At 58.8% G+C, this 22,733-nt stretch overlaps 1 protein-coding gene across 1 annotated transcript; it reads right to left on the bottom strand.

Annotated features, from left to right (window-relative positions):
- Positions 1-426: 426 nt before the first annotated feature.
- Positions 427-22,686, bottom strand: KCNJ4 (potassium inwardly rectifying channel subfamily J member 4). The gene is made up of 2 exons (XM_090272428.1): positions 22,354-22,686; positions 427-2,143 (listed from the first exon to the last, which is right to left on the bottom strand). The coding sequence occupies exon 2, from the start codon at positions 2,102-2,104 to the stop codon at positions 770-772; it is 1,335 nt and encodes a 444-aa protein (XP_090128554.1). The 5' UTR covers positions 2,105-2,143; positions 22,354-22,686; the 3' UTR covers positions 427-769.
- Positions 22,687-22,733: the final 47 nt, after the last annotated feature.

Below are 22,733 nucleotides of genomic sequence, written 5' to 3'. Positions count from 1 at the left end.
CTGTATACTTTATTAAAAATATATAGATACAAACTCCATTGTCAAACTGGGCTGGGCCCAGGGGCCCTGAGGGACCACAGGAAGGGATGGCCTCTGTCCTGCCTTTTGGGGTCCCACCTCTGCACCCAAACCCAATACCATCCAGGGGACAGGATGGCTGGCTTTGAGGGCTTCAAGGGACCAGCCAGCTGGGCAGGAAAAGGGGCTAGGCTTGATGGGTGGGGACAGAAAGTGGTGCAGAGAGAGGGACTGCACCTCCTTGTCCTGCAGGTACAAATGGCAGAAGGTGGATTTGGTGCCTCCATCTCTCCATTTATAGATATCTACAAAAGAAAGTCGTGAACAACAGACCACAGTCATGCAAAAGAAACGCACCCTCTCCCTCCCTCCCAACACACTTACCCCCTGCCCACCCCAGAACCCCGCGATGCCCACCCCCCAGAAGTCCAGCCTCCTTCCCCAAGGTTCTGAGAACAAAGGGGGCATATCTTTGAAGGGTTGGTGGGGAAAGGGTGGTGGGTCTGGGGTCCCTGAGCCGCCAGCAGGTAGGTGCTGGGGAACCCAGGCTGAAGGGCTGAGGGATTCCTGGGCCCTTCCCAGGCTTGGTTCTGAAGCCAGTAGGGAGGGGTCCCCCAGCTTTAAAGCCCCCACCTCCCTCTAGAAGGTCCATGGAGCCAGGGCCAGCTCTGTCCTGAGTGTGTGGGGTGTGTCCTGGCATCGCACCCCCCAAAGAGGCTCTCGTGGGAGGCGATGAGGGCGGGGCTGGACGTCAGATGGCTGACTCCCTGCGGTAGGAGATGTTGTCCAGCGGGAGGGTGGCTTGCATGCGCTCCAGATCCAGGTGGCTGCCAAACTCTAACATTCGGATGATGCCCGCCTCCTCCTTGGAGCCTGCCTCCAGCCCCAGGCCCGCGGCCACAGCCGCCGCGGCAGCCGCCTCCTCCTCCATCTCTTCTTCCTCCTGGCTCATGAGGGCCAGCTCGTTCTCGTAGCAGAAGGCACTGGGCGGGGGCGGGGGCGCGGGCAGCACGGTGATCTTGCTCTCCTGCAGTTCCCGAGCGGAGCAGCAGGGGGTGCCGGCCACCTCGTAGGTCTTGTGGAAGCGTGAGTAGTCCACCTTGTAGTGGCTCTTCTCTTCGAAGACCACGGGCTCGAACCGGTGGCCCCACAGGATCTCGCTGGCCAGGTAGGAGCTGCGGGCCTGGGTGGTCATGGCGGTGGCCTCCACCATGCCCTCGAGGATGACCACGATCTCAAAGTCCTCAGACTCCAGCTCCTCCTTGCCCATGCTGTACAGCGGGCTGTCCTCGTCAATCTCGTGGACGATGATGATGGGCGACACCAGGAAGATGCGGTCCAGGCCGATGTCATAGCCCACATTGAGGTCCCGCTGGTCCAGCGGCAGGTACTCACCCTCCTGGGTCATGTAGGGCTTGATGAGCTGGGCCCGCACATGGGCCTCCACGATGTGGCTCTTGCGCAGGTTGCCCACGCGCCACATCAAGCAGAGCTTGCCGTCACGCACCGAGATGACCGCGTGGTGGCTGAACAGCAGTGTCTGCGCCCGCTTCTTGGGCCTCGCCATCTTGGCCATGATGGTGCCGATCATGAAGGAGTCGATGACGCAGCCCACAATGGACTGGACCACCACGGCAATGACCGCCAGGGGGCACTCCTCCGTCACGCACCGGAACCCGTAGCCGATGGTCGTCTGCGTCTCCACCGAGAACAGGAAGGCGCCCAGGAAGCCGTTCACGTGCATGATGCAGGGCTTGGGGGTCACCGGCGCTGCCCCGCTGCTGCCCGCAGGGGCCCCCGCCGTGGCCACCACAGCGCTGGCCTCCAGGTCGCCGTGGAAGAAAGCGATGCACCAGAACAGGAGGCCAAAAAAGAGCCAGGAGACGAGGAAGGCCGCGGAAAAGATCATGAGCATGTAGCGCCAGCGCGTGTCCACGCAGGTGGTGAAGATGTCCGCCATGTAGCGCTGCGACTTGTTGCTCAGGTTGGCGAAGTAGACGTTGCATTGGCCGTTCTTCTTGACAAAGCGGTTGCGGCGTTTCCGCCGGGGCACGTGGGCCTGCCCGTTGCGGCTGTGCCCGAGCATGTCCTGAAGCCGGCGTGGTCACCTGGGAAGACGCAGGGCCTGGGGAGGGGGAGAAGCCAGACACCTGAGATGCTGGGAAGCAAGTGCCTGCCATGGGGGTGGCCTCTCCAATGGCCTCAGGGAACCCAGGCTCCCGTGGCAAAGTCCCCGGCCAAAACTGCTCAGAAGGGCGAGCCTGGACTAGCCCCGGACACCTCCTCTGCCCTGGCCAGCAGAATGTGACAGTATGAGTGGTTCTGACAACAGGTTCTGGCCCAGCTCCGGGACTGGGGTCTGCCAGGCCAGACGCTGAGCCACCAGGATCCAGGTCATTGTCCCAGGCCCTCATGCCACTCCCTCCAATCCTCTGCCCGCTGTTCCAAGCCCAAGCTTCCTGATGCCCATCTTGGCTCCACCTTCCCACCAGTTACCCTCTGTGTGCTCTGGTCCCCGCTCACCTCCCTGGGTTCAGCCTCTGCCTTCTTGGGTCTTGGAGGGCTGGACGTTCTCCTGTGCTGTCATGTCTGACAGCCACTGGCCACCTGTGGCTCTTTGCAGTTACTTGCAATTAAATAAAAACTTAATTCAGCTGCACTAGCCACATTTCAAATTCAAGTGCTCATGGCTAAGGGCTACCATACTAGACAGAGCTGATAACAGGACATTTCCATCATTGCAGAAAGTCCTACTGGGCGGTTCTGGGACCCGCAGCCCCGCCTCAGTTCTTGTGAGGCCCCCAAACTTGTTAGGAGCCGTGGTGGGTGAAGACACCAATGATGGTCAAGACAAAGGAAGGGGGAACCCTGAGCTTTGGTTCCTGCATAGGTATCACTATTCTCGTGTCCGAGGTAAGGGAAGAGGGGCTCAGAGAGAGGATGCGACCTACCCAAGGCCACACAGCTGGTATGTGGGTCCAAACCCAGGTGTGTCTAACTCTTTAGCCCCAGGAACTGTCACTTGGTGAGTTTATGGTGTGGAGGCCGGGAGAGGGGGAGGTCACACACCCACTGCCCAGCTGTGTCACCTTCAGACAACGCTTTTCACCTCTTTGAGCCGCACTTCTCTCATTTGTAAAATAGGGATCAAAACCCTACCTCACAGGACCCAGGGAGACAGGAGGTGCTCAGTCAGAGCCAGCTGCCCTCCTGCCTTCCTTCCCACCTCCTGGGAGCAGGAGGAAGCCTTTGAGAGGCAGCACTGGGCTGTCAGCATCCCCAGCTGTTTCAGCAGAGGCGGCCCCTCACCCCACCGTGTGGCAAGTGGCGAGTGGCAGGTGCACCCTACAGGCCCATGGAAGGCAGACCCTCCCTCCATCCCCCCTGTCCACTGCGGTCCCAGGAGAGAGGCGCCCAGGGCCCCAGCGGCTGGCAGGGCTGGCCTGAACCTGGGTTCCTGCTAACATTTTGGCCCAGAATTATATAAGGCTGAAAGTTTCTATTTTCTGTTCTATTCTTCTTCCTGATCTAATTGTGCATCTGTGGCAATGTTTATACACTTCCCCGGTTCAGGACAACTCGGTTGCCGCAGCAACCGGTGTGCGCCAACGCTGTAATTTGGAGATCAACAGCTTCAGAGTCTGCCTCTGCCAGGGAGAAACGCCCTCTCTCAGCCCAGAGAGCGTGAGCCCTGCCCCCTCCTCCCCCGTGGTCACCCCACCCCAACTCCGGCTTTTTCTCCCTTCTCCCCTTCAGAGGAGCCCCCTGGGTTCCACAGTCCTGGATGGAAGCCAAGATCCACCACGTAACTTGAGCAAGTTACCTGACTGCTCTGAACCCGTTTCCTCATCTGGAACAGGGGATCAGTGAGACCCATCAGTCTGAAGACCTGACAGGTAATGTGGGAGCGGGATGCTGGCCCTTAAAGGATCATCGCTTGACCTGAGCATCCCAGGCTCTCTCTGACACCTCCCCCAGAGTCTCAGCAGCCAGGGTGCCAGGTGCACCTTCCAGGCTAGAAACAGTTTTCAGGGAGGTCTTCCTCACTAGACATCTGTCTCTGCTCTGTCCCACTGTCATGAATGGCTCCATTAATGCCACAGAAGGAACTAGGGCAAGAAGGAATGGAAGACCACTGATTTTAAGACCCTCATTTTACATGTGAGGCCAAGGAAGTCCAGAGTCAAGACAGACTTGCCAAGGGTCACAGAGTGAGGCAGGGAGGACCAGCCCTGAACCCAGTCTTCTCACTCCCACTCCAGAGCTCCTGGAAGAAGGTCAAGGTGCTCCTGGGGGGCACTGGGGTACGGTTTGGGGGCTAGGGGAAGAGATGGCATCCGTCTGTCCCCAGCAGACCCTGGCCCCACAGGCTGCAGGTCTCCAGGAGAGAGTCAGAGGGACAAAGTGCAGTGACCTAGCCTATCATGGCTGAGGACACTGAGGCCCAGAGAGGGTGAGGGCCTTGCCCAAGGCCAGGGGACCCCTGCTTCTCTGTCAAAAGGGACTGGCCGTGACCTGGGGGGAGGGGATTCATCTTATGCTGCAGGACCAGGCCCTTCACGGGGCTCCCACTCTATAGGGGGCCCTGGGGGTGAGGGAGACCATCTTCTGTGGCTAAAGGCAGTTGGCCCCCACTCACCAGCACAGCCCACTGTTCCCCATTTGTGGAAGTGACAGGAGTCTAAGCCACGCCCCATGCCCAGGCTTGCCCCAAGGCTCCGCGCAGCGCCACTCCCACACTCACACCCCCAACGTCAGTCCTCACCCCGCAGCCCTTCCATCACCCCAGCTCCAGGCACCATCCCCCACACAGCAGCTGGGGCAGGGCACACCTTATCCCCCACCCCTGTGCCCGCTCCCCTGGTCACGGTGACATTTCCGAGCCCCCGGACCCTGTGCCCACCCTTGGCCTGTGCTAGCTTGGGCCATGCTCAGAAACGTCCACTCCTGGGCTGAGGGGAAAGCGGCCCGGGGCACAGGTGCGTCCGCCAGACCCAGCACCCTCCACCACAGAGGGGCCTCTGTGTGGCCCATCCTCCCAAAGCCCCTTGTCCGCAGGGACCTGCTCAAATAAGCAAACACTCCTGTCACCCGTCCTGGCAGAAACGAGGGGCCACCTGCCAGCGCATGGGCTGACCACACGATGTCTGACCGAAACGTGAAAGGTACGAGGCCCGCCTGTGCCTTCACATGACAGCCACGGGAGAGGGCCAGGCTTCTCCCCCTTGTTTGTCCGCTGGGGCTTCCTGGCAAAGGCACAGGGGCCCAAGGGAAAAGGGCAAAATAGAAGGGGCACAGATGGCAAAAGAGAGGCGAGAGGCGTTGACAATTCAGCTCCATCCTCCTCTGAATATAGGTTTTTATTGAGAGAGCGCACGTGTGTGCGAGCGTCCCGGTTGTGCGGGCGGGCCTGTGTCGTGTCTGCAATAAACTGTGCTTTTCTGGAAGGCAGGGGGCTGGTCTGATCTGCTTGCCTGGACGGTGGACCGCTGGGAGGCCGGGTCCCTCTCACTGCCTTGCTGGGTGACCTTGAGCAAGTCCTTCCCCTTCCTGGCCTGGGTTCTTCCTCCAGGCACTGTTCTTTAGTCTACAATTGCATCCTGGGCCTCCTGTCATGGCAAATACTCTTTCTTTGAGAAAATGTTGGGGGTGGGACAAGTTGGCGGCGTTTTACAAACCTAACGTCCTTTCTTGGCAACATGAAAGATTGACATGCTGTGCTGATTACCAATTTTGTAAAAATTTTACAGTGTTGTGAATGCTCCAAATCTGAAGCCCCTAGTCCAGACTTCACTGGACAGCTAGGGAAACTGAGGCAGAGAGCAGGGATATCGCACAGTGAGTCAGTAGTTGGCCAAGGACCCTGGGGCCTTGGGGAGATGGTAAAGGTGACAAGCAGGGCTGTCAACAAACTCCCTGGCACCGTTGCTATCCCGCCCCTTCCTGAGGAGCTAAGAGGGGTCTGGAGGAGGTAGGAAGAAGACCCCGCTCCTGTCACCTCTTACATTTTTTCCCAGATTTGGTGACACTGAAGGCCTCCTCTTTGCCTACACCTCCCATTGCAAAAGCAAAGCTGATACAGTGGCAGCAGCCCCAGGGGGTTCCAACAACCCAGGCAAGTCCCCCTGAGCTGCACTCCCCCACCACGCACGGGAGATGCATACGGGAGAGCAGAGCAGAGGCAGCGACTCGGGGGGCCTCGGTCCAGCCCCAGACAGCAGCCACAGGGGCCGGTCTGAGACCCAGGGCAGGCTCGGCCCACACTCACTCCCCACCAGGGCAGGAGGGAAGGGGCAGAAGCCCACACTAGGGGGCACCTCCCTGTTATTCGAGGGGACACAGCTGTCATCTGTGGCTGCTCTCGGGGAACAGACCCTCTAGAATTGCCTGGTCTAGCTCACTGATGCATCAGCAGTCCTTTGTTGATCTCACAGGTACTTATTAAGCACCTACCATGGCACGGGCGGGGTTATTATATCTCTTCCCCGCTGCAGAATCACAGGCTGGGGCGGGGTGGGGAAAGGGATGTGGCCCGTGGGCAGTCGGCCTCTCAGTAGGAGTGGCAAGGCTGGGATTCTGATTCAGGTCTGGCTAGCTCCAGGCCCCACACTTGCCCTGGACGCCGGTCTCTGGCCGGGTCTCTGGCTCCTTCACCTCCCACAGGACCTGTTCCACCGGATTCCTGCCGTGCCTCTCCCCAGCCCCCAGGCCCGCTCTCCAGAGCCCCCCTTGGCTGCACTGCCGGCTGCCGGCCCTGCCTCCTCTGGGACCATGGCCCTCGCTGTCTGTCTGCACACCTCGCCTTCCTTCTCGCTTTGTGAAAATAACGTGCTGGGTGAACCCTCATGTTCGGGGTGGCAAGATCTGGTTCTGTCTCAGCGCTGTCACTTCCTCTTTGGCCCTCAGTCTCTCCACCTGCAAAGTGGAATGGTGATGACACCATGTGCCTCCCCAGGACACGGCTGAGGGACACAGGACAGTCACACCATAACAGACACATCAGCTGGGGCTTCATCTGGCATTGCGGGTACAAGGCACAGACTGGGATGACGATGATGATGAAGGTGATGAGGATGATGAGGATGAGGACGACATAGGAAAATCTGGCTTCCAGTCCTGCTTCCACCACTAAGTGCTCAAGCCCGGTGCTCCTTATCTCTGTCTGCAAAGTGGGGGGTGGGGCAGGGGGAGTCATGCATAATTGCTCCCTGGTGGGAGAGTCGGGAACATGTAATGAAACAAGGTGCCCAGCAGAGTCTGAAATAAGATAGTGATCCAGAGGCTGCTGTTCCTGAGTCCCACCCCTCCTCGAGCCCCTTTTGAGTCTGGATGGGGAGATGGACTCCTCTACCATAGGGAGCAGGCATGGGGCATGGGGCGGGGCCCAGGGACTAACTCAGGGCACCCAGAAAGGATGCTAGAGGGTGGGAAGATTTCCCTGGAGAACTGGGAGGAAATTGCACCATTTTCCCATCTCCCAGCCAGAGGAGCACAGAGCCTGCCCTACCCCAGCTCTGAAGGAGGCCTCCTGGGCCCGACTACCTGATTTGGGTGGGGGTCCTTTCGGCTCTAACACACAGGGCTTTGCAGGGGAAGGCAAGGGTTCAAGGACCAGGAAGCTGAGCTGTGTTCCTCAGAGTAAAAGGCAGCTGACGATGAATCTAGCTAGGGGGGAAATTGTAGCAGGGTGTCCCCTATTGCCCATGGCCCTCTGCAGGCCCCTGTCCTGCTCCTTGGACCCTGGGAGGTCTGACTCTCTTCTCTTAGTGAATGTAGAGAGCCCACATCCTCCCCCTCCCAGTGCTCTGGCTTCGAGTAGAGTCTGTCCATTTTCTGCCTGTGTGACCTTGGGCAAGTTACTTAACCTCTCTGGTCGCTGCGCTCCTCATCTTTTGGTGAGGCTAATGACAGTCCTTTCCTCATGTGGTTGTAATGAGGAAAAATGGGACTGTACATGTCATGTGCCCAGAACACAGTCAGGGATGGATCAGTGGTCTGAATCACTCCCGAGGCTGACCGATCCTCCCCTGGATCTCAGATGTAGGGCTCAGAGCCCACCCAACTGATTCATGCCCTGCCCAGCTTGCTTGCTACCAGCACTGGGGACCAGGTGAGGAAGAGCAGTGGCCTCAGCATCTCACAGAGCTGGGCCGGAAGCGGGCTCCAGCAGGTTGCTTGACCTCTCTGAACCTCAGTGTCTTCACTTGAGAAGGAACATAATAAAGCCCACCTTGGAGGATGGTTGTGAGAGCCAGACACAGGTTGTCAATTGTCATAAAAGTGCAGGCCACACAGTAGGTGCTCAGTTAATGCTGTTCCTTCCCCACACCTTCTTCTGTGCCCTGACATCCCACCACAGACCTGGCCCCTCCCCCAGGGCAACGGTTAACATTGCAAAATCCACAGGGCATGTTTACCTCCTGCTCTGAGTGCTTTTCCAGGATCTATCTCTCCACCCTCCCATGACCTCAGAAGAGGGTACCATCATCAGCCCTACCTTAGAAGTAAGCAACCCAAGACACAGAGAGGTCCAGCAACTTGCCCAAGTTCACACAGCTCGTAAGTGGTAGAGTCAGGGTTTGGACTCGGGCAGTCAATACCAGAGTATGTTTGTAAGACACGCTGCTCTCCTGCCTCGAAGAAACACTGCCACATGGTTCTTCCACCTGGCAAACATTTAGCAAGCCCCACTCTGTGCCAGGTTCTGTCAAGTCAGTCCTATTGGGAGAGGAGAAACCGGGTCCTAGGGAGTTGGAGCCAGGACCCGGGTCCCTGATCTCTGGTCCAACCAGAGCCTAGAGATACAGGTGACTCTGGGCTCCAGAGGGGCTCTGAGCCGTGGGCTGAGCCAGCTCGCTCCTCCAGCTCTGCACCGGACTACCTGGCCTGCAGGTGACCAGGCTCAGAGAGCACGTTCCCCAGAATGTCCAAACAGGCCTTCTGGTCACGGCCAAGGGGCAGGAGCTGCTGGCTGGAGGGACCCGAGGGCCACTGCTCCCACCTGCAAGCGTGCCCTTTGCTGCATCGCCGGCGCCTGACCCCTGCCCTGATCGGGAACTCCCCGGCTGGAGCCCCGTCCATTGGCTAGACCGCCCCACTCACCAGAGGGGCCACCCAAACACCTGTGCCCCTTTTCCCTACAAGACTTTGAAGGGGGAAGGGGATCCCTGAAGGCTTCTGTTTTCCAGAACCCCAGTCCCTCACCGACGGTGAGATTCAACCCCTGGCCGCCTGGCAGTGTGGGTCTGCTCTGCTGCACACTTGTCCTCCCAAGTCGCTCCTTCAGCTGTTTGTGGCGCACCTGCTGCAGGTCGGACACGGGCCCCGGGCTCACCCAGCTTACGCATCAGCTGGGGAGAGACGCTCTGCACGTAGCGAGCAGAGGCGGGCAGTCACCAGTGTAAGCTCCTGAAAGGAAAGTCTGTCATGATGCGAGAGAGAAGACGAGGGTCTCTAGCTGGGTAGGGGTCCCCAAAGGCCTCTTTGAGAGAGTGGCATTTAAACTGAGACCTGAGTAATAAGTGGGAGTCAAGTGGGTCATGAGAACTGCGTGTCCGTGTGAACGGTGGGGTGTAGAACATTCCAGAAAGAGTCTGGTGTGTTGCAATCCTGCAGCAAGGCCAGGCAGCAGGAGTGAAGCGAGCTGGAGGGATGGTTGCCCAGGGTGAGGCTGCAGAGGCCGGGGTGGGAAAGGCTGTGGGGCTCATCCCCGGGGCGGCGGGCAGCTGCCGGGCAGGTTTCGCCTGGCTTGGTCCTTTAAGTTTCCCTGTGTAACCCTTTAAGATGAGTAGGAATAATGAGTGACGCCTTAAACCCCTGTGTGTCTGCCACCAGGCGGAGGAAGAAAGCATCCTCAGTAAGCCCGAGGGGCAGCCCTGCCCTGCGGGCCTCCAGCCGTCCCAGGTGTGTGATGCTGCTACGTGGGGCACAGTGAAAACAAGAGGCCAGCGGGGGGCTCCTGCTGCTGCCCAGGCAGGCGAGGGCGGTGGCCTGGAGCTGCCAGGGAGGGCAGTGGCAGTGGAGCGCGAGGGAAGTAAGCGGATTTGGGACACTTCTGGACCAAGAGCCAGGGGTGAGGGGGGGTCGGATGGGGGGTTGGGAAGAGGGGTGATAGGAGTTGGTGATGGTGGGGCACTGAAGGAGGGCCAGGTTTGAGGAGTGACATTTTCTAGTGTGCAGTGGCCTTGGAATGTCCCGATGGAGACATCAGGCATGTCAGACCCGAGGTCTGGGCGGAGTTAGACCACTGAGGTCCTGGCTGCCCGGATGACGTGTTCAGCCGCGTGAGTGGACAAGACCGCCTGGGGCAAGGCCGCTGCTGGACGAGGAGGGCAAAGGGCCTCAGCGCAGCCCGGCACTCCCGCGGGGGACGCAGGCTTGCCCCAGCAAGGGAGGCCGAGGGGCAGAGCGGGAGGAGCAGGGACACAGCGTACCCCCGGAGCCAGGGACAGGGAGTTTCAGCAGTGACCCAGTTGGCCTCAACCAACCCAGACCACCAGAGGCCAGTGGCCTCACCTCCCTTCTCCACTTGGACACCCTTCCTCCCTCCCTGAGCCAGGAGAAGGGCCGGTGCTGGGGTGGGGGTGGCTGTGATAGACCAGGGGTGGCTGTGCTGGGGCGGGGGTGGCTGTGCTGGGGCATGGAGGCTACGCTGGGCCAGGGGTGGCTGTGCTGGGCCAGGGGTGGCTCTGCTAGACCAGGGCCCCCTTCCCCAGCTCAGGTGAGCTCCAAACAGGCCTCGGCTGCTGGCCCCACCTCAGCGCCCTCCTCCAGGGCTGGGAATGGGCATGAAGATCCCTGTCCCTTATCCTTGTACTTGGCCTCTCAGCAAAAACAAGTCCAGGAGCTGGGGCTGCTAGTGAGGGGAGGGGGTCTCCCAGAGTTTTGGGGAGCGGGGGGTGATACCCCTCATCCCCTCGCCCCCACAGTTTTTCTTGGATTTTCGGCAGGGCCCAGAGGATGCACCTAAGAAGAGGGGTGGGGATGGGGAGGATTGGGGAACAGGAGTCAGGGCCAAGGGCCTCCCTTGCTCTGGGTGGCCCTGGTGGCTTTGGAGAGCCATGTAATTGCCCGTGACTCTTGTGCATGCTCCTGGGATCTCGGCCCGCAGACAGTCATGCCCACAGGGAGCTAGGCACCTGGCTTGCCCAGCCCTGCCTGGAAGCAGCCGGATGCCCATCCCCGAACGGCTCACCACGCAGCCAGAAAAAAGGAGGAGGGAGCCCTGGAGGGAGCAATGTGGGTCTTCAAGATGTGTTTTTAAGTTGAAAAAAAAAGGCAACAGTGATGAATACCAAGTATAGTATCTACCATTTGTACAAAAAAGGAGAGAAAGAAATTTATAGATACACGTATTTGCTTGTCTGTGCTTGTCTACGGATGGAGACCCAGGAGACTGGTGCCTCTGGCTGCCTCCGGGGAGGGGAAGCAGGTGGCTGGGAATGGGTGGGAGGAAGAATTCTCACTGTATTCCCGTTGTGTCTTTTTAATTTTAGAACCGTATGAATGTATTACCTACAGGAAAAAGATACATAGAAAGTTTTAAAATCAGTGTGTGCATATGTGTATGTTTCTGAGAAGGATCAGAGCATTCATAAGGGACAGCGATCCCAGAAAGCTTGAAAACGCTTCCCCCACGCACTGTGTGGCCATGGGAAAATGCCTTAACCTCTCTGAGTCACATCTATAACATGGGGAGGAACAACGCTCGCTCCACAGGCATGTTTCAGAGATGGACATTGACATCGGAAGGTAAGGATCTATGAACTGTAAAGTGCAGAAGCCCTACTTGGAGGGGATGGCTTAACGCCACCTCCCATTCTCCCCACAGCCCCTCCAGGGTCCTTGGAGCCACTGTCCTCCCAGCAGCTCCCATGGGGGCTTGGTTGGCCCTCGCTTCCTCTGTGAGTGCTCCCGGCCTGAAGGCCCCTCTCCAGTTGCCCTCCTTACTCTGCCCCCTCCAGCCTCTGTGTGTCCACCCTGGCAGTGCCCAGGCTTGCCTTGGCTGGAAATGCCACCTGGCCCCTATCACCCTCCCAAGCAGTGAGAGGCACCGCATGCTGAGCATCATCGAGACCGACCAGTCGCCCCACCCCCGCCTTCTCCATCTCAGTCTGTGACCTCCCAGGGGGCCCACTCAGGCCTAACCGCTGGGTGTAGTCCTTCAACCCACCCCAAAGCCAATCGGGTAATAGTGGTGTAATTTACATGTCGTGCTTGCTGGGGGCAGAGTCCTGGCCACTCCTTTAATCCTCCTGACACCCTGGGGGATGCTGCTATTTTCATCTCTGCTGGGGGTTCAGGAGCTCCCCCAAGCCAGAGAACCCCCAGGAGTGGTACTTGGGTGCTAGCCCCACACCCAGTCCGAGCAGCCTGCAGCGTCCTCTGTTTCAAGCTACATCACGACAGGACAACGCCACGCCTCCCCCCTGCACCCCTGCTGCTGTCCCATCTCCATGGGCTCAGGACCCACGCACTCAGTCTAGAGCTCTTGGGGGCCACCTCAGCCCCTCCACTCCTCACCCCCACTCCTGGCCACTTGGGCCTTTCTTCTCGTCCTTTGAATGCACCAAGTTTATTCTTGTCTCAGGGACTGGCTGTCCCTGCTGGTTGAAACCCTCCAAGACGCTGCTGTTCACACCTCCCTACCAGGCAGGTCTTGAGCCAAAGGCTGCGTCCTCCAAGAGAGGAGCCCCGCCCTCCCGCGCTTTCTGTCTGCGTCCTGACCTCCTCACAGCTCTGTCCCGTTTTGTCTGCAATCTCCCTAAGTGCAGGGACCTTGACGCTCTGCCTCACCCCTGAGCCCCAGACGCTTAATAAACATCTGATGACTGACAAAGAAACGAGATAATTTCAGGCCGTCATAATTCCCATAAAGGACCTAAGCAGGGTGATGTGACAGAACGTGACCAAGTAGGAGCTATTTTTGCCACCGTAGTCAGGGAGAACCTCTCAACCAAGGTGGCCTCTGAGTGGAGACCAGAGGAGGCCTGTGCCACTGGAGTGGGGGCAGGACACCGGAGGCCTCGCGCCTCTGCCTGCCCCGGCCTCAGAGCGCTGTCCCTCATGTGTCCTCTCAGGGGGCATCGGGGCATCTCAGCTTCACACCCAGGGTCCTAGGCTCAAGAGAGAAGCTCCAAGGACGGGGGGTGGGGGCCGGCGTGAGCAGGGCCCCGCAGGGTGCAGGGTCAGAGACAGCGGTAGGAACACAGCCCCTCCTGCTCCTGCAACATTCCAGCTCATCCACAGCCACGAAGGCCTACTACGCGCAGGCAACATGCTAGGTGCTTACGCGTCGTTTCTGAGCATGTGCCCAGCTGGCTACCGAGGCCGGAGACTCTCAGACTCCATTCCTTCATTCATTCCTTCATCATCCTCTGTATGCTGAGCTGCGGCAGCATCTGCCCTCCGGCCTGGGATGTCTCCAACGCAGCCCAGGGCCTTTCCTCGGGGGCTGCTCTGTACAGCATTGTGGAATGAATGAGCATTTATTGAGCACCTCCAATGTGCTGGGGGAAGAGACGTAAGATGTGGCCCTACTTTCCTGAGCTCCCCATGTAAGTGCGTGAGGAGAGGAGACAGAGTCTGGGCAGCCACAAGGCTTAGTGAGAAGGTCTCCAGAAGATGTGGGCAAGCAGGGAGTGCAAAGGTGAAGCAGGGCTGGGTCAGGGCTGGGCAGAAAGCAGGCCCTGGGCCCTGGGAATGGGGGTGGGCAGTGGGCTCAGGGCCCGGAGCTCAGTGCGCTGCGGGGCGAGGAATGGGAGGTCTGAGGACAGAACAACGACCTGCTAGAATCTCGGCACCTAGGTTCTTAGGAACTGAGCATCCTGGAAAAAAGGAATCTATCTGTACACCCAAGCCCCTCTCAGCGGCACCCACAGGGTTTCTATACAGAGTAGTAGCTTTCAAGCTTTTTGACCAAGACGTAGAGTAAAAACAAACATACTGTACATTGCTATTCATTATATAATATACGTATTTTAAAAGCTGAAACAGCATCAAAGATTAATACTTACCCACACTACATGCAAAGTGCTTGCTATTTTCTTTTTATTTTGGTTAGTGAACTCACTTAATTAGCTTCACAACCACTGATGGGTCAGGACCTGCAAGCAATTTAAAAGCGCCGACCTGTGGCGTGTGTAGGAGCCGTGAGCGGGCCAAAGTGGGGACCTTGGGCTTGTCTGGAAGTTGCGCCTGACTGTGCTTGGACCACGGGCTTTTGCGGGGCATGACTGAAGGAAGAGCGGTTGGCGGTCACGGGGAGTACTTGGGACAGGTTGTTAGACCCTCAGGGTCACAGGACTGCTCTGCTGGGGCCCAAACAATAGGGGTTCTGGGTTCCGGGTCCAATCTCGTCCCCTGAACGAGTGTTAAAGCCCCTGCTGCCCCTCTACCCTGCAACAAACACCACTCAGCAATGGCTTGCACACCTCCAATGCCAGGTAGCTCACCCTTCCGCAGGCAGCCCACCAGGGTGTGGGGAGTGAGGCTCTGCCAGGCTGTAAGTGCAGGAGGTAACTGGAACTCTGTCCCCTCTGTCTCCTGCTCCTCTCAGGGAGCCAGTCCAGCTCCAGCATGCGGCCACAGCCCCCCTCTGTATGCGTTCCGATTCCCTCTCTTCTCTGTTGCCCAGTTCCTGCCCCATGTCTAGGGGACGGTGTTGAAGCCCAGCCAGAGAGAGGCCCTTTCTGAGGTCAGGCAGCCTCAGGATCTGCAGCCGCAGGGCCTGGCCCTGGCGCCCAGCCAGCCCTATCCCCACCCAAGCAGGTCAGGAGGACAGAGAGGGTACAAGGGTAGGGCTCACACAAAGGTCAGGAGCCGACACCCAAGAGAGCCATAAAATCAGTATCTGAAGGTGATGGCTGGTGAGTGTGGGGGCTGGAAACCCGGAAATCTGCCAGGAGTTGCCACTGAGTGGCAGGGCCACACAGCAGCTCATGTCAACACCAGGCTATGTCACACTCATGGGATCTTCCCAGTGGCCCCCAGCAGGTGCAGGGGCACAGGCCCACCCTTGTGGCTCAGGGCAAGGAGGCTCAGAGAGGTGGAAAATCTGCCCAAGGTCACACAGCCACTCAGGGCTGGAGCTGGGCTTGAACCCAGATCTCTTGCGTCCCATTCACAGGCCTTAGCTGGGACTACTGAGGGTGAGGGAGATAAGCCTTGGGGGGTGGGTTGGAGGACAGGGGGAAGTGGCCACCCTGTCAAGAACAGGCTGGTTCCTCAGGCCTCAGAGTGCAGAACAAAGGCCAAAGTGGGAAACAGGTATCAGTTAGCAGGACATTCTAGGGACACGTGGGCTGCCCCAGGAGATAATGAGCTCCCCATCGAGAGGGACGTGGGTGGGTCTGATGCCCATGTGTCAGAGTGGTGGCAGCCCCTTCTGTCCCCAAGTCACCCATAGCCAGGGCCCCTCTAGTTCTGTGCCTGCCACCTCCCCTGTACAGCCTCATGGAGTTCCTGAGTCCCTGACCCCATTCCATCTGTCCCCCAGGCTGAGTGGCACCTTAACTCTCACGGGGACTTCTCAGGCCTACAGTGGGAGAGGAGAAGCTCCTGCAGGGAGTTTGGGGTGGGGGTTGGGAGGGGAGCTGCAAGGCGGGGGGGTGGTCAGGGGAAGACTGCTGAGCAATCCCAGAGGCTGCCTAGAAGGTGGAAGCTGGTGCTGACTGCTGCCAAGTCAAGGTCGAGCACACCCCGCCCCCCTGGCCTGCATCTCCCGTCAGTAAAGCGGGACCGGCTGACACGTTGCACGTCCCGCCCCGTGGAGCAACAACAGGGAAAGGCCAGGCGCACCGCCCCATCCCCACAGGTTGTCCACGTTTCCCAGAGGACCTAGGAAAGGTTCCCACGGGGACAGTGAGCTGGTCAAGGTCATGTGACATACAGAAGTAGCTGAGCTGGGACTCAATCCCTGGCCTTTCTAACTGAGCTGCGGCAGCTGTGACACTGGGCTGCCACCCCTTTCCCGCTCTCCAGTCCGGGGATCTGCCCAGGAGGGGGCTTTGATGAGATGCAGCACTGCCCTTTCACCACCAAGCCCAGGTGACAGAGGGAGTGTCTGAGAGACAGAGGGTGTGGCAGCCCTGGGCGGAAGCGGAGGAGTCAGGAGGAGCCCTGGGTTCCAGCCCCACCCCAGCTCTGCCACCACTGCTGTGTGACCTTGGACAGATTGCTATGGTCTCTGGGTTCAATTGCTCCATCTCCCATCAGCATGCAGGAGAGAAAAAGCAGACATAGGAGCAAATCAGGGCCACCAGGTAAAGCTGGAGAGTTTTCTCCATTGTCCCAGGCCCAGGGGGTGCCTCTGCCCATCTGTCCCCACTATGCTCTGCTCACTGGGCCCACTTAAGCAGGCCTAGACCAGCTGATAGGTCACCATGACAACGCCTCCTCCCTGCACAGCTCCAGCTGGGGTCTAGAACACCGAGGCCCACCTTGCTCAGAAGTCCCTCTCCTTGACCTGCCGATGCCCCTCACTGGTGCCTCCCTTCCCCCTGGCCACTGAGGCCAGATGTTCCTGCTGCTGGCACTAGAGCGGTCAACAACCGGCCAGGTAGCCACAGGGAAGAGGGCAAGCTGTCTCAAGGAAAGAAAGGGCAGCCCCAGGCTAGAAGAGATGCACCCTCCCTCCTCCAGGAGGTCAAATGAAGGGTCCCAAAATGGCTGGTCTGGGGGCATAGGTAGGACCAAGGGTATATGGCCCCTCCTACCTGTGGGGCCTTGGGCAAACCTGGCTTCTCACTGAGCCTCAGTTTTTTCATTCGCAAGGTGAGAGTGATGGTCTTCACAGGGTGGCAGGGAGGATTAAGTGCAGTCATGACCCTAAAGCCCAGCTCGGAGCCTGGCACACAGGGGGTCGCCCCCCTCTGCAGCAGGACCCCCTGAGAAAGCTTCTTTGTCACTCCAGCCGCCAAGCAATGGCACCATCTATCTGAGCAGCTCACAGGTGTGAGTATGTACGAGTGTGAGTGTGCAAGCATGAGTGTGTGCACAGGACTGTGTGTGCGTGTTTGGAGGGCACAAGGCCCAGGGACGCAAAGGGACCGGCAGGGGCCACACCCCAGCATTCTCCCCGCCCATTTGCCTGGCCTGTGTGTCCCAAAAAGAGCAATGGATGAATCTTGTCCTAGCCACTTTCCACTTGTGTCCAGCCAGCCGCTCCCCCAGCTGAGCCCCAGTTTCCCCTTCTGTAAACGGAGAGGACCGCTGAGGCCCCAAGGCTTCGGGTTGGCCACAGGAACCAGGCAGTGGGCTGCAGGGGCAGAGCTGGCTCAGGCCTTTGGGAGTGAGGGGCCAGACCCAGAGCAACCTGGAGCATGAGCCCACCCTGAGCCCACCCTGCCCCCCGGGCTGCACCCCACCCACCACCCTGTGAGCCGTGTGCGCGCCTGCAGGAGCGTGCGTGTGTGACTCAAGGTCTATTCATAGCTGCGCTCCACCAGCTGCATCGTCACAAGCAGAGGGGCCTCAGCCCATATTATTATTTCAATTACCATCTGAATTAAAAGTTTGAGCAGCGATCAGCCCACGTAGCGAGGGGAACAGGGAGAAGGAGAAAAATAAAGAGGAAAAGGAGAAGAAGGGCTGGGCCAGGAGATCCCCCCGTGCCCCAAGGAGGGCTCAGTGGCTGAGGAGGCTTAGAGGTTATGCCAGCCCCAAGGTTCCTGCCTGTCCCTTGCCCAGGGCCCAGGGTCCTCATGAGGACGGGAAGAGCACTTTGGGACAACAGCCCAATGGCGGCTACTTTGTAGAAATAGCTCATAAAACCACATTCTTGTCACATAGATGGGTGTACCAAGCTCAGAGAGGGTGAGGAACTGACCTAAGGTCACACAGGAGCCACACCCAAGGCCGCTGGCTCCAAGACCTTGTCTTCAGGCAGGTCCCACCCAAGTTTGCCCTCACTTCCCAGGCTGTATGACATTGACATTTGTGGGTGGCTCTGCGGCAGGACCAGGGAGGACAGAAGTGGACCCGCTGTCATTGCTGGTTCCCCCTCCTGTTCCCAAGGCTGAGTCCCTTACTCACAGTCCTAGCCTAGAGTCCATACCCTCTCAGCCCTCCAGCAGTCTACACCCCAACCCTAGACGGCACGCCACCATCAGCCCATAGCCCCTCCTCACCTGCCAGTGCAGGGGACAGAGCCTTATAAATCTAACATTCTGGGTACTTTTGGGCAGGTCATTCTTTGTCCCTGAACCTCAGTCTTCCCATTTGTGGACTGAGTTCTCCCTTGAGTGTCTTCAGAATGGAGCTCCCAGAAGGTCCTTGAGGGGGTGTCATGCTATGGGGGCAACAGACCATCTCCTCCAGGCTCCAGCCCAGGGGAGGGACGTTCTCTACTCTTCCCAATGAAGCCCCAGGGTCAGCCCCCAAGAATCAGGCTGGACGGGATTCAGGTCCAGGCTCCTCGACTTCCTTGCTGTGTGACCTTGGGCACGTCACATAGACTCTCTAAGCTGTGGCTCCCCATCTGCAACACTGGGACATCAGTTCAACATTGTGGGGTGGCTGGGAGGATGAAAGAGAGAAGGGTTTGCGGAAGCTGCTAGCCCAATGCCTGGTGGTAGCACGAGTGTCCTCGCTGGCAAATGGGTAAATGATGGGAGCTGCCTTCATGCTCCTCCTGGGGGGAATCAAAGACTCCTGGGACTTTGGAGGTGGAGCTGTCATTCAACCTCACCCAGGAAGCAGCAGTCACCGGCTCAGGATGCCTGGCAGGTACTCATCTGGTTCGGCTTGAATTGCTCCGGCAGGGTGATTGAGGAGCTCGCTGTTCCACAGAGCATCCCCAGAGCATCCCCAGCTTTCTCCACCTCCCCTCTGGGGGTCTTCTAGAGGGGCCACAATCTTCCAACCTAATCCTACTCCAGCCTCCCCTGCCTGGGACTGCCTGCAACTGGCTTCTAGATGAACCTGAAAGGGAGCTTTTCAAATAGACCCAATGAAGGAAGGATTAATGTCCAGGGACAGTGGGGATGGGGCCAGAGAACAGGAGGGGAGGTAGGAGGGGCCAAAGTGAGGACGGGGTCCTCAAAGCTCCCGCGTCAGTCCAGGTTTGCCTACTTCCAAGCAGGGCTGGGGGCCAGGGGCCCGGGGTTCAGGCCCCAGTTCTGCTTTGTCCATACCCGGAACTACCACTGTGACCTTGTAGGAGGGGAGTCCACTTCCCTCTTTGGCCCTTGATTTCTACTTTTGTAAAATCGGGGCACCAGGCCAGTGATTTAAGCTCCAAGCCTTCTGTCTGAATGGAGACACTGTCCTACTGCCCCCGCCAATGGCTGGGCCTGGCCTGCCCCCACCATGAGCGTCGCAGGCTGGGGGCCACACAGCCCCTGGGGGTCTGTGCTTTCAGGGTCAGAGACCCTCTCTCTTCTCCTGTACCATCTTTGACATCTAGTCCCTTTGAAGAATCTGTTGTCCCCATTTCACAGGTAAGGAGATGAAGGCAAAAGGAGGTAAAGTCACTTATCAAGGTCACAGAAAGCAATTCAAAATTCAGGAGTCCTCCTCTGTGCCCGGGAGGGCAGCAGAACACAAGGGCGTCTTTTTTCAGGAGAGTCACCACAATCTTGAGTGGCCAGCTGTTCTCTATACAGATGTAGACTTTGTATGGGGTGGGGGTGGAGGCTACGCAAGGTCACACAGCAAGGCAATGAAGAATGGGGGTCCTGAATATAGGATCCCTACCTCCCAGGCCCCATCTAGCCAGGCGGACAGCGGCATGTTGAACCTCCTGCTCAACCCTGGGGGCTCCCCAAGATTGAAGCCCTTTTCCTGCCTCTAGGCCCCACCTGGCTGCTCCCAGAAGCCCCCAGCCTCTGGGACTGAGGCAGGAGGAGTGAGCAGGAAGGTGGGAGAGAAAGTTGAGAGTTGGCCCCTTGTCCCCTGGCCCCTGGCCCTCCCTCTCCTCTCCACGCAGGGGAGCTGTGATGATGTAATGCACCCGGCTTTGGTCCTGGTGCCAATCTCAGAAGAGAGACGACAGATTGCGTGAGCCAAATTTGGCATTCTAGGGGGAGAGGCATGAAAAGTGGAGATGTGGAGGAGAGGAGCGAGGAGCCTGGGGAGGTGCTGGAGAAGCCCCCCTGCCCAGCAGACCCCAGAGGCACCTGCCCTCCTTCCACTCTGCGTCTCCCTCCCCAGCCCACCTGGCCGTGAGGCCTCTCCCCTCGCTCTGAGAGTCCAGCCTGGCGCCTCCAGCCCTGCTGCTGTGAGTCCTGTGCTGCCACCCTACCCCGCCCCGCAACACACCGCTCCAGCTCCACTTCCCATCGCTAGTCTCCTGGTTACCATGTTGCTGGTTGTCATGTCGCTTACATGTCCTCGTGACTCAGTGGTCCCCACACAGGGGCCCCTCCTCCTCACACCCCCCTCAGCTCTCGCCCCCGCCTCCCCCGGATCCACATTAAGAACCAGCCAGCCTTGTAAGCCTACACTGCTCCTCCCCGTCCGTCTTATCCTAAGCTAAGAAATCTTTTCAGAGCATCTTCTACCGCTACTTCTTTCTCTGATCCACAAATGTCTGTCAAGAACCTACTATGCTCCAGGCTTGTGAAAGCTGCTTTCAGACACATGGCATAGTCTGTAAATCACTCAGCAACCCAGTGAAGTCTGTACCGACACCCCCATTCTCCAGTTGAAGAAACTGAGGCTCAGAGAGGTCAAGACAGCTACCCAAGGTCATCCAGCAGAAACTGAAGGCCAGCATTTTCTGTTCCCAGTCACCCCCAAGGCTTTTTCTGGGAAAGGAGCTTCCTTTTCAAGGGTAACCCCAGGGATCCTAAAGAATAGCTCCCAAGCCCCAGATCTTCCCTCTAATTCCTAGACCCTTCTCTCCTTGGTCAACTCTCTACTTCAGGTTAGAGTCTCCCCTCCCCGTTAGCTGTGCCCCTTCCCAAAGGTAAAATGAGTCCTTACTCCCAGCGCCCAGCACCTTCTCCAGCCTGCAAACAGCCCTCAGCTCATGTGAGCCCAGGGGCCCTGCTTGGAGGTCAGTGCGGCAGTGAGTGGTATCCTCATTCCACAGACATGGAAGTTGAGGGTCAGGGAGCAAGTGACTTGCCCAGGGTGCTGGTGCCTTGGCTAGCTAAGCTGATTTCTAGGAGCCTGAATGGAAGATCTATGAGGCCCACTGCCCAGTGTGGAAAACCCCAGAAAGAGTCCTTCCTCCCAGTGGGGAAGAGAGTCGAATGTTCTGGGCTCAATCCTCCAGGCTCTGGTTTAGACACGGGACGGCTCAACAGCCAACAGCCTTTGCTCCCGACATGCTGCACCCCAGCCTTATCCCTGCCCTCTTCTGTCTTTTGCTCCCTTTATACCAGTCCAAGGCAGGGCCACATGTGGCTCTCAGGTCCCCAAAGTCCTGACAACAGCCCCCCCAAAGTCCCAACGCTCTAGAGATCACAGAACTGGATGTGGGGAAGCAAAATAGACGTTTTACACATACACACATGCACACACATGTACACACACAGGGTATGGCTCCTCTGTGGGCCTTGCCTGTGTAGCCTCCCTCCCTGAGGTCTGTCCCCTGAACCTGACGCTTGACATCCTCCTGCTCTTGAGGTACCTCCCCTGCCACTTGGCCAGGCTGCCTCCAGGCATTGCACACACTCCTGCCTGTCACCGTCTCCCTGCGCCCTGTCCCCACCCTGGAGCCTGGGCACTGGGGCAGAGTGTGACGATGCTCATGGGGGGACACCAGGCATGTTGGAGGGGAAGTTTCCCTGCTCCAGGGTTCATCCAGACCTCTCTTTGCTTGGGGTTCTCTATCTAGGGAGGAAAAAGCAGTCTGTGCCTCTCCCCACAGTCAGTCTCTACCTCTGTGAGATGGGAAATGCCTCATTTACTGGATCCCTGTCCCCTCGCCCTGGGTTCACCTGGCCTGAAGTAGGTGCTCAAGACACCAGAAGTGGGATGTTGTTCTGTCAGATGGAAGGATCATTGGCAAATAGGCTGCAGTTGGTGATGTGGAAAGAAGAGCCCTTCCACCCCCTTGCCACAAGTCACCTGCCTTAAAGCTCCTCTGAAACCCAGCATGACAAGTGGGGGGGGGCAGGGAAAGGTCAGGGCCAGGGCAGGAGGTCAAGGCCAGTTCCACCCACCTCTCCCTGATTCCTGGCATCAACCCAGACCCTGTGGCTCCCAAAGACAGAAGGACAGAGCTGCCAGCTCCTGGGAAGTCTCAGGAACCCGCGTCAGGAATAAGGTAAACGTGCTGAACGCGCGTGCAGGGCCAAAGCGGCCAGCCCAGAACATACAGACACGCACGCAGCGGGACAGACGGACGGACGGACAGCGCCAGCGGAGGGCGCGGGCCAAGCTTACCTCGGGGCGGGTGTTCGATGTGTCCGGGAGGCGGTGAGCGGGAGCTACATTCCCGGCGCGGTCCTGGCGAGCAGCGAGCAGCGTCCCCAGGACAGGGGAGTCCCGGCGGTCCGGCCCCGCCCCCTCCCCGGCTGCCGGCGGGTCTGTCTGGGGGTCTGCGGGTCTCCGCGCCTCCGCGTCACCGCACAGTCCCGGGCCGCTCCCCGCCGGCCACCCAACTTTCAGCGCTGCCCAGCGCCGCGCCCTCGGCGCCGCCTGGGCATCAGCATCCTCGGGCCCCGGGCCCGGGCTCAGGGCGCGGGGCTCCGGGGGCCCATGGCTCACGCCGCCCTGAGCTCGCGCCCCCCGCCCCCGCCCCCGCCGCTGGCGCCTTCCCCTCA

This window comes from Furipterus horrens, unplaced genomic scaffold, assembly GCF_987537825.1.
Source record: "Furipterus horrens unplaced genomic scaffold, mFurHor1.1.pri manual_scaffold_4, whole genome shotgun sequence".
Classification (NCBI taxonomy): Eukaryota; Metazoa; Chordata; class Mammalia; order Chiroptera; family Furipteridae; genus Furipterus; species Furipterus horrens.
The sequence above is the reverse complement of the archived record's forward strand: the minus strand, read 5'-3'. Positions and strand labels throughout refer to the sequence as shown.